The 12,011-nt window shown below is 38.5% G+C and overlaps 1 protein-coding gene across 1 annotated transcript in view; it reads right to left on the bottom strand.

Moving 5' to 3' along the window:
- si:dkey-112m2.1 (transmembrane protein 132C) overlaps positions 1 to 12,011 on the bottom strand; it is a 184,414-nt gene that overhangs the window by 74,036 nt on the left and 98,367 nt on the right. The window contains exon 4 of the mRNA XM_005939462.3: positions 11,785 to 11,928. Within this exon, the coding sequence (XP_005939524.1) occupies positions 11,785 to 11,928 (144 nt within the window). The remainder of the gene's footprint in view (positions 1 to 11,784; positions 11,929 to 12,011) is intronic.

Here is a 12,011-nt window from a genome sequence, read left to right as displayed (position 1 = left end):
TCATGCAATACAAGGATCATTTAACCTTCCATGTATTTTTTCGATCCTTGTCGTCTATGATTATCTTCTTATCTATTTAAATTAGATTGATAGATGAGAGGCCTTTATTGAGATTTTATAGCATAGTTTCCTCTCCATTGAGATAGATGTCTGTCTATTGAGATAGGATAGATAAACTATTATCTATCTTAGGCATTAGAGTCATCTTAGACAGATGGATGTCTAAATATTTATCTGTTCATATTTCTTTCAACATGGTTTTGCTGCTGGGAGTGTCCTTTATAGAATATGATATGTTTGAATCATATGTTAGAATGTGATTGTTTTTATATAAGAGAAAATAGCCATCAGGGGATTTCATCCAATAATTTTTCAAATATTACAATCCATAAGCAAACGCTACCATCAAAGGAGCCATAACACTGCTGAGGCACAAAGAACATTTACACAGTCAAATTCATCATTACCACATCAACAACATAACATGATGAGATCCTGTCATTATATGTTTCAGTGGAAAGTCGATATACAATTACTGTCCCTAAGGTCCACAACTATCCATAGATCTCAGCGTAATAATACACCATATGTGATTCACAGGATTCAAGTGATGTCTTGAAGAGCGATAAAGGAATGCCTAGCAGAGGCAATCTCAAACCTTTATGGACTTTTTAATACGGGAATTGTGATTTTCTCCTTCCTGGGAACCGAGTATGCTAATCATTTCAGTCTAAAACAAGTCTGCCATTCGCCTCAATGATGCTTGCTTCCTCTGTTTCACATAAAGACCCTTAGAGGCGCATGTCACATTCCCCAGCAGATGGCTGGGGCAAACACAGAATGACAAGCCTCGATTTCAGCAATGCTTAAAACATGATTTCATCAACTGTCGGAAAACAATTTGAATCTTTAACCTATTTTCACACCGGAGTTTGCACACTGAGCGGAGTCATCAAAGGCTCAGCAGTACACTGAGACTCTTTGTGCAACTTCCCTGTAATCCTACCCCTAAAATAAGTTCCATTAAATGGCTGAAACAAGTGCAAACATGATGAAATGCACGCACACACTGTAAAGCACACATTGTTGGCTCGAATTTAATTCCATTTATCCCGGTGTCTCGTTGCATTCTCACTCGAGACGTGTTGTTTGTAGATAGCGGCGCTACGAACTTTGGTTTGCAGGCTTGCATCATTGTGTAGGTGTTGTAAGGCTGTCTTGTCAATCTTTTAGGTTAAACCTTACTCCTCCACACTTACAGCAGGGGTTCTCTCTAGCAACAATAGACAAATTGAATGTAGTGACATGTGTCATGATCCCATAGACTTTGAAGGTGAAAAATGCTGGAGAGTTCTGTTTCTTCTGTGATGTTTGTTTGGGTAAGTGTTTCAGATAGTGCCCATGCTGAGTTGTACACATACAGTACAGGCGGGACTCTGTAAATATTTACATTAAGACAGCACCATGTAGTTTTGCATATATCAAAGCACATAACCTCATTTAGAGATGTACTGGTTTACATAAAGAGAGCTTCTACTTTTACATCTGTCAAGCCTGAATAAACACCTGAGCCCCTTTTTATGCAAAGGTCACATCATATGTTATACCTGGAGATTATTTATATTACAACACATAGGTTACAAGTCTGAATTTAAGCATAATAATTTAAAGCAGTACATGAGGAGATAAAAGGGGAAGGATCCAAAACAAACTGGTCTGCCAGTATTAAAAGACTGCATCTTAACTGTTACTAAACCATGAACAATGAACAAATGTCACGCATGAGGAGACGTTCAGTTTAAATAGATTACACTGGTTTTGCAGTGTAGGTGCAGTAATCACATAACTACCAATGAACAAGGCCATTGTAAATTACTTTTAATGTAACTCTTTATCAATTAATTTACTTTCCTAGGAATGCATAGCATGTGGCTTGTGTGCGCATTACTGGTCAATAAACAAAAAAGCAGCGTCAGTTTTTTTCATTCAAAATGTTTTTGTGAGAACATATTGATCTGCACAACAAACAGGTTATTTGCTCTGTGTGTGTATTGTTTGTTGAGTTTATGACTTGCTAACAGGTGAAAACCCAGTGCTGTTGGTATTTACAGAGAAAGTGCAGTGACAAGTAATTTTCAGAGGGAACAGAGCTGAACATAATGAAGGAAATGTGAGGGCGATAGAGAGGGAAGACAGCATCTTAAGTAGGTTAGAAGGCCTTTTAGAAAAGCAGAAGGAGGCTGAGAAAAACACTTCTTATTTGCTAGATACATATGAGGAATGTGAGATTATTTTGAGTGGGTTTTAGCAAGGCAACTAGATTGATATTGAATTCACACACACGAGTAATCACTGGAACTGTGTAGCTACTTAATTCTATTAAAATAAGACACACAATATTTCTTAAGCGAAGTGGGATGATAAAATTCACTGTGAATAATAAAGTTTCTGTGAGCTCACACTATAAAGAATAGCCTTAGTTTTTTTTCTTTAATTAGCTGTAAATCTATGAAATTAATGTTGAAACAGTGAACCGAACATGTTTTCCTAGTTCATAAGATTATGGAATTCCTGTAACGAAGCATCTGATCCTGTATAAAATAAGTAAAATGCCTTCAGCAATTTAACACGTACTGGGTAAAAAATGAATTCCCATCAATAATAACAGAAAATAGAAGTAATTACACATCCAAAACTGTGTACTGTAGCATTGAAGTCCAATTTAAAAAGAATATGGCAGCTAGCAGGCACCGTTCAAAGGGGTGCCTGCCTGAATATATAGGGATTCAACATCCATTGAAAAGTGCTGTGTGGTTTCAACTTCCTGTGCTAACTTCATGACTCTGATGAAGTGTTCAATAGTACAGTTTTTACCTGTGGTTATAAAAATGAATACATTTTTCTGCCAAAAAAAAAACAACAACAAAAAACTGAAACTAGTCAGGAACTCCATTTGTGTGCATGTTCAGATTAATAACCTCATTCAAATAAGGTTTTAACCCTGCTGTGAAAGCACTGACTTGTGAAGTTGGTCTGTAGTCCAACTTTCTGTAGAAGTCAGCATTAGTGAGATGTTTTCATCTCCCAGTCATATGACATCCTATCTAATATGACCATGGACCTTCATTTATCTGCACTCTGAATAACCTGTGTCATCTTTTTTTCCTTTGAAGGAAGATAAAATTTGAGATTTTTCTTTTAATAAGAACTGATTTTCAGTCACCAGACCAGTGAGTTTGTCTGCTACACCTCAAATGACAGCTATCAAAATAATGTGTACTTTATTTGGAAAGGATCATAGGCTATGTTGCAGGTATTCCATAGTACTAGAACCACCAAGGGGGTCATTTTGACCCCTTTTCATTTTAGAATTGAGTAACTCTTACAATAACATCCAATAACCTCATGTTTCATGACTTTTCCTGAAATGAGTTTATCACGCAGTGAATTTGGGGGTGTGTGGGATAAAGAGAAAAAAAAAGAAAGCTGAGCACCATCAAGGATGTCAGTTTGACTTCCATAGAAATCAATGTAAAATGCCGCAGTCAACATTCTTATTGTTGACATGCTTTTTCATATGAAGGCTGATATGACAGGAGCCAGAGGTAGCTAGATACGATTGATAGAGAAATAGGCAGCAGACTAAAACATGAATAATTAAAAGGTAGGACTGAACGGGTCATAAGTCAGGGCAGAGCAGAGAGCCTGGCAGGTTGCTGGCTGTGCAGAACAGTGTGAAAAGTACTAATCTGAGGAAATAAAAACTAAAATCCCAACTAGAGCAACCGAATCGGACAGATTTCAGGCCTGAGGAGCAGAGCTGAGGAGCTGAAGGGCTGCAGACTGAGGCGGAGCAGTGTGGACGGTGGATAAGAGAGGATGACTTGGCTGCAGGCCTAGTGAAGAGGAGGCAGAGGTGGACAAGTTGATAAAACGTCACTGTTTTAATTTTACAATCATAGTTTTTGATATGTTATGTATATTGTTCTGTGGCACTGTTTGTCCGTTAGTGAATTCTAAAACATATTTTGTCTTTATGATCTGAAATGAAATAATCTCAAATATTTGTAAAACTAACGAAACCTCCATAATCTTAAATACTTATTTTCCCTGAAAAAAATCCTTTTGCATTCAATTAGATAAATCTGAGGTTTGAATGAGGACTTCTTCACCCAAACCAAGCATCTGGAAAATCACGTCAGACAAAAAGAACATACACAGGCTTGAATAAAAACGTGCATCATTACTTTTTTCCCTACCTGTCACAAACTGAATGCCTTGCTGCTACCCACTGAAAAGGAACTGAACTTAGAATTATTTGTTTGTCATTTCAATATTCAGCGGTTTCAAAAGCTTCAGAAAATGTAATAAAAAATAAAAATAAAAATAAAAAAGCTGGCACATTCTTGATACAGATCCAGCACTTAAGCAGTGTTTTTTTTCTGCACCCTCATGCGGTGCACAAAAGACCTCCTGACCTATGTAACATGTTGGCTGGCGCATCTTCCCACTCCATCGCACTCACATTTACTCATTCTGTTGTGGTCATTGCCAATGATGCCATTTCACATATAAAACTAATTCATCCACCCCCTAAATGGGAAAGAAATACAGCATAAAAAAGGTCATTTTGTGTTCTACTGTGAAAACCTTGTATAATACTTAAATCTCCATGTGGATTGGATCACCATCTTTACAAACCTGCATAGCTGAACACTTCAGCGCTACTGAAAACACAACATAGTAGGGAAAAACAATATTTCACCTCAGATAGAGTTAATCAAAAATCTATTAAGAGGGGAATAGTCTTACTTAGGTTGATTCACTTTCTGCATTTAATTTTTGCCTGACACTAGAAAAACAGACAAAACAGACCAATAAGAGCAGGTATCATACTCAGTCTTTATTATTCTGAAATTGTTCTGCAATGTAAAATTATGATGACTTTAAATATCATCTATAGCACATAATGAAATGCACTATTAATATCATCATAAGATTCCAAAGAGAATCAAGAAAAATCTTTGTGCGCAACAAACAAAGCTGAAAATTAATACCAGATGTCCGTGATCGTTGGGCCCCCAGGAGGCACTGCGTTAAAAACAGCTATGATTCTGTCATGGAAATCACTGATGAAGAAATGCCCCCATTTTCTTTATAAAATACAAAAACTGTGTGTGTGTGTACTGTATATATACTTCACCAACACAATTGATTTGATAAAAGTCTGTGCAATGCATTCATTTGAAGCTGTTTTTCTTTGCCGTACCAAGTAGTGGTTACATGCTGCTGCTCTTAACTCACTCTGTGAAATAAATTGACGTTCATTTATGCTCTCAGACAAAAACAAAACTAAGAAACAGATGATGAGAGTACATTTCTGTTGATATAAATGGGTGGGGATGTCACCCGTACAAGCTTAAAAATAAAACAGTAAGCAAGAAATAGAGATTTGAACTTAGAGACATCTAAGTAAGACCAATTCATCTGTCCAGATAATCTGATTCAGTTGTTTTGTTTATACCCCCTAAACTACACAGTACAACATTCCTCTGCTTTAATAGCAGAATGTGTCAACAATCTAAAACAGAATTGCCCTAATGCCTGTACCATTCTTCTGAGAAACGTGAATAAATGCAACTTTAAGAATTGTTTAAGGAGACATTCAAGGCTGGTAACCTCCAGAAATCTGAAGACCATGAAAACAGGTTAGTCAAGTATGAGGCACAAGTCATTCATAACTAAATACACTTTTTTTAAATCTCCAGGTTTGAAACCATAGAAAACCCAGAAAGATGCTGAGGTGCTGGAGTCTAAAAACAGTGGGCTTAAGATAGAGTGGAAGTCTCAGAGGGTCAGACTGCCAATGTCTTTCAACACTTCGATGAATGTAATCCCATTTGCTCCAACAACATCAGTGCCTCTATTCTAAAGACAAACAGTTTTGGATTTACCCTGCTGTGCCAGCCCATTTTCCCTAATTCTGTCTCTCCACAAACACACACATCCATCCACACAGCCTGGGAAACGTCAAGCAGCCTAGTTCTACACCCCAAGGAGTGCAATGAGGTTTAACCCGTGGCCCTAAACTAAAGACTTAATAAGTAACTAATTAGAGAAACAGCTCTCATATGCTCTCTGATGCCACACAGGATAAACCAAAGATGTGAGCCGAACACTGAAGATGTCATTTCCACCCTTGTGCACCTTGTGTCAAAATATCCACTATTACTTAAACAGCGTATAGTTGTGTATCCCTCAAACAGGGATCAGTCTTTTTTGTGTGTGTCATGGCCTATTGCCATTTACAATCAGTGCCTGATGTATAGCAGTTAAGTCCAATTAATTCTTTGGTTCTTATATTTGGAAAGCAACTTCAAGTTTTCTGGAAAGCAGAAAAAATGACCTCTGATCTTGACCTTGAGTTGAAGGTCACAGAGATTCGAACTCGTCTGAGATTTTTAGTAGATGTACCTGTGGTATCAATTTCCTACATTGCTTCATTCTTGAGTTGTTCACAAAGTTGGGTATCCACGCCACCCGCTAGCCTGCCAGCCCCACCAGTCCAACCAGCAGAGTGACAACATCAGACTTTTACACTGAGGGGTAAAACCATACTAAAGGAATCCACCTTGTAAAATCCTCTCATACCAGAAGATCATGAATAAGGTTTTTATCTGAAGCTTGTTCAGTTTGTTCTTTGACAGTGTGCATCCATCTTTGGGAAGCAATATTGTAATCTTTGACGTTGATTATGTCGAGGACGTTGTCATTGTCCTCGCTCTAACCTAGACACTGAGTGACATTTAATTTCTCTCTGTTATTTAACACTGTTCATCCAAATTTGGCACTACACTTCCAGATAGAATGGCTATTGAGAAAAACAGCACGCATAAATTTAGCCAAAAAAAATAGCTATTATCCAACTTATCAGTAAAAACACACAAATAAAGAACTGGCAGATGACACAGCATTTATCTTTTAGTGATTAGATCAGGTAATATATTTTATGGTCACTGATTGAACACTCAATTCACTCTATTCATAGTTAAATCTTGCCAACAGTGTTTAGTTGTTCACAAATTATGTCATATCAATTAGTGCAGATATGATATTAAGTTTTAGTCTTAATATACAGTACCTAAGTTATTTTGTACACTTGTTAAAACAGCAAAAGAAAGCATTGTATATGCTGGATGTACTTTAAAGAAAAATGTATAACTGTATAGGAAACTGTTGCTGACTGAGCTTAAGTTAGGTACAGTTAACTCAGAGACACCCTGATGTTGCCTGGGACATGATCTAGCTGACCTTTTTCTTTAAGACAGGAATCTAGGTTTGATGAGTTGACACATGGGGGTGTCCATGCGTCAAGAGGAGGGGTCCAGAATTAACATGAAACTATGTTTTCTATGATTTTTGCAGTGATTTGTGGGATTAACAGTTCATTTACAGATATTACACCTATACAAGTGGTGCATCCATGTTCAGATGAGGCTTTGATGGTCCATAAGTGAAGTTCACTGAACTAAAGAGTGTGGTTTGATGATGGTTGACGTGCTTTCCAAATAGAAGGTTTTTCCTCCTAGCAAGGAAATACAGGTGCAGCAGTCAGAGTATTGCTGAAAGGAATCTCCTGAGAAATCTTCAGAGGCCCAGTGAGAAACAAGAACCATTCCAGGCATAGCAGACAGCCCAGGCAGTGGTTGAGGTCGAAGGTCGAGCTGTTTGGGCCTATCATGAGATCAGATTTCGGAGCCACAGCAAGGACCATGAAGCTGCGCTGGAATGAGACCTGTGCTAAGGGGGCTTTCCAGAGGCCAACAGAGGAGATTGTGGACAACAGACGGGCACCTGAAGGATTAGGGGAGCGTGCCAAGCTCCATCGACAGCGCAGGAGTCCAAGGATGGCATCATGATTCTGTGAAAAGCACAGGAACCAGAAGCTATGGTGTTGCACCATGACCACTTCTACAAGACTGCTGAGGTGACTCAACAGGTGGGATCATAACAGCAGTAAAGATAACTGGATCCAACACCCTTTCCACAGAGGGGTTTTTCTGCAGAGGATGGAGAGTGGAGGAGTCATAAGTACCCCCCACAGGACGAAGGCCTGAAGTGAGGTGATGGGGGTTGGTAGAGGCCATAAAACAGGAGTGCTGACGAGGCCTGCAGCTTTGGAGATAGCTGAAAGCCTCATTGACAAACAAAATCAACTGGTATGTTTGAATGCCTATGCTACATACATTTGGACTCTGGTCCTATGGACAGTGATGGAAACAACTGGAAGAGACATTTATGACGCCCTGCAGAACAATGTATGAACGTGTGATTAAAATGTGATTTTTTTAGTCTGAAGTCTAAATTTTGTCATGGTGAGTTAAAATGTACTGGACCTGAGAACTCATGATACTACCCTACTTATTTAGGGTAGACACATTAACAGTTACTGCTTATTTCTGTAATCTCTATTTATCATGATTATCTGTGCCTTCTCGAAATAGCTTCCAAGTCCACCTTTGACTTTAATAGATCATGGCGCTGCAGAGATTTCTCTCTTCCCCTTTTGTGGCTATGTTGTCAGTTTTCATTACCTAAGAGGGAAAATGCTTTCATCTAAATTCCCTAAAATCTATGTTTGCTATTATGACTTTTGTAAGGTTTTATATTACATTAAATCTTCTTGTTTCCGCTGGTCTCTTTAGGGGTCTGCCTCCATCTCACCCTATCACATGCATCCTCTTCTGTCACACCTGCCCTCTGCATGTCCTCCTTCACTACATCCATGAGTCTGCTCTGTGGTCTTTCCTCCTACCTGGAAGCTACATAACAACATCCTTTGTCTAGCATATCCACTATTTCACCTCCGCATGTTTTCAGACCATCTCAGCTTTGCCTCTCTAACTTTGACTCCAAACTGCTCAACCTGATTTGTCCCTCTGATATACTCATTTCTAATCCTGTCCATCTTGGTCACTCCCAGTGAAAATCTTTATCTGCCACTTCCAGCTCAGCCTCATGTCTTCTTTTTAGTGCCACTGCCTCCAAACTATACATCATAGTAGGTCTTACAGCCATCTTGTAAACATTTCCTTTCACTGCCATCCTTCTGTCACAAATCTCCCCTGACACTCGTCTCCACCCACTCCACCCTGCCTGCACTCTCTTCTTCACCTCGCTTGGACTCACCTCCCCTGTGCACTGACATTGGTATTACATTGGCTTTGGCACAAAATAAATATTGTGGGAAGATCTGCATGCACTTTCCAACTTTAATCAACTGGTGGATTAAAGGTGCTCCTTTAGGCACCAAATGTTTAAAACTTTTACTGACAGTAGTATGCAATGACACAGATTATAACAGCAGGAAAGAATAAAGCTAAATGTGTACAAGAAAAGACAGGGAACACTGCTGGAGGCAATGTGGTGTTGCTTCGTGACCTCCAATGAAAGTGGGCAGATGAAGTGACAAAAACACACAAACTCTCTACTGAGGTCGAACTGCCCCGCCATCATCCTCGGGGTATACATCTTTGAAGCTCTCCTACTGATTCTGTTTTGATGCTCAGCAAAGTAGGTTGATGGACATCTGACCAATATCTTTTAGTCAATGCAGTCAAATAAAATGTCTCCCTGACTATGAACATACTACTGATGAGTATGAAAAAAGTATGTCAAAAGCAAGTACGAGAGTTAAAGGATTATACATGTATTTAAGTGAAAATTATTCTAGATTGTTTTTTCTTTTGTTATAGAGTCTCAGCCCACCAGCTGGGACTCTGACCAGTGAAGTTTATTTGAAAAACCTCTGGGAGACAGTGGACAATAGGATCCCCCTGCTCAGGAGACGAAGCATACTGTGATTTGTGTATTTTATGTTATTTACATACCTTTATTTTTTATGTATTCCACATATTTTTATCTTTTCAATAAAATAGAAAAAAAAAAACCATGACAGCTGCCGTCTACCAGTTTACAACCCTCAAAGAGATTCTTAATTACAGTTATGGTCATTTCATGCACAGGTGTAGTAAATAACAGAACACTAAATAAGTTACAGATTCTCCACATTACTCAATTTGATGAATAACCCAAAAAACTTGAAAGCCCGGGTTCGTGGTCATTTCAATACTTCAAGGCAGTCTTTTGCTGAGTGGTGAATTGCAAGGTATAGTACGCAGTCAACATGTATGACCTTGATATGAGCGGTCCTGTATAATTCACTGTATCTTCCCCTCAGCAGGGCTGTGAAAGAGAAACATGTAAATGATAGATGACTTGTCTTTCATCACTGCCGTCACCTTGACACCCAGGAGGAAATAACAATCCAGCCAGTGGGGTGTGTCACTTCCTGTGTGGAGCTACTTTGTCTTTTCAAAGCCATTTAGCTGCAGAAGTGAATGTCAAGTACTGTAGACTGCCACGCACAGAGACACGCACACAGTTATCACTCACTGATTGAAAACAGCCACCTCTGAGCAACAATCACCTACATGCAGTGCTTTAAATCCTTTTGACACATAATGACTTTAACTAAGTTTGTTCCTGTAAATACTTTTAAGTAATTGCATTGTATAGTTGTAAATTAGAGGTTTGCTAGATTTCAGCATATAAAGTATATAATATTTATATACATTTTACCTGATAACCACTTAAGTGTAGCATAATTACTAGTTACCAGCACATGAAGGTTTTACAATCTCAAAATGTTTTTAACACGTCCAATAATACTTACACATCTGTGTCAGTTTATCTTATTGTCTTGGAAATCTGATTTTTATACTAACAGCTCTTTGATATTTCTTGAATCCTCTTTATATGTAACACTAGTTGTCTCTGCTTGTAATTAGAGTATCACACCATGCTATAGACATTTTTGGATAGAAGCTGCAAAGGATCAAGTATCAGTACCAAACTGCAACAACGTGAAATCTCAAGAGGTGTCTGCAGTAAAACAAAGTCTAAATAACTTGCTTAATGCAATGTATGTATACTTGACATTCAATTAATTTTATAAGACTTGAAAGTTTGCGATAGTACAAGATGTTAACTGGAAAACCATATTTGTTGTTCACCGTTTTCAGCTGTGCATTTGGTTTCCCATAGCAGGACTGTTCATGTTTGACTGATACTTAATGCATCATGCATGCATTATGTAACAGTGGATTTCAATAAGCTGTGCGTACACAGAAGGCGTAGTGTGCCGAGATGCTCAGTGTGACTATGTATGTGTGTTTAAGTCCAATACTAAATTTAGGGTCGGCTGAGGTTTTTCGAAGTGCTCAGTACCTGAACCCCTCTAAAAGAAATTGTACCTATGCAAAACATGCTGAAAATAAACTTAAGTGTAACATTTGATTTTGTTGCATTTGCAGGCAAAGTATATGTATTTTGATGAATGACTTTAATGTGCAGTTACAATGCTACATGTTCAGATATCCTTTTAAGTATCTAATGGTATGTAGACAGAAAGAAAAATATCAGATATTACCAAAATTATCCTTTAAGTCCAAGCATACCTTAGACTTTATGTTCCTCAAACAATTCATTTTATTGACTACACTTGGGACTAGCTGAGAACCTGCATGAATGGCAGTGCCAAAGATTAATATTTAATAATGTTCTCCTTCATACTCTTTTTTTTTTTTTTTTTTTTTTGCAATCGCTCTTTCAGCACCTGAGAAACCAAGCGGGGTGCTGCTGTTTGGTTGTTCAGCAGGGATGTAAGGTTATTATTTCAGTCACACACTCATTAATTCAGTAGAAGGAGGGAGTCAGACGGACCTTTGACTGAAGCTGTTCTCCTTCCTGTGGCAGTGCAGGGTGACAACTCTGTGACCTTCACTTCTGACATCCTGACTCACCGTCCACATAACTGGGTTACTGGCTCTAGCTCCCAAGAATGCCACTCCATCTTTCAGCTTGACCCTGAAACACAGAAATATACTGGTCAAAAGTCCATCCATCCATGAGCATGACAAGGAATGGATGGAGCCTATCCCAGAATGATG

Source organism: Haplochromis burtoni, unplaced genomic scaffold (genome assembly GCF_018398535.1).
Source record: "Haplochromis burtoni strain Fernald_Lab_line unplaced genomic scaffold, NCSU_Asbu1 Contig_118, whole genome shotgun sequence".
Classification (NCBI taxonomy): domain Eukaryota; kingdom Metazoa; phylum Chordata; class Actinopteri; order Cichliformes; family Cichlidae; genus Haplochromis; species Haplochromis burtoni.
This window is presented reverse-complemented; position numbering and strand designations above follow the sequence as displayed.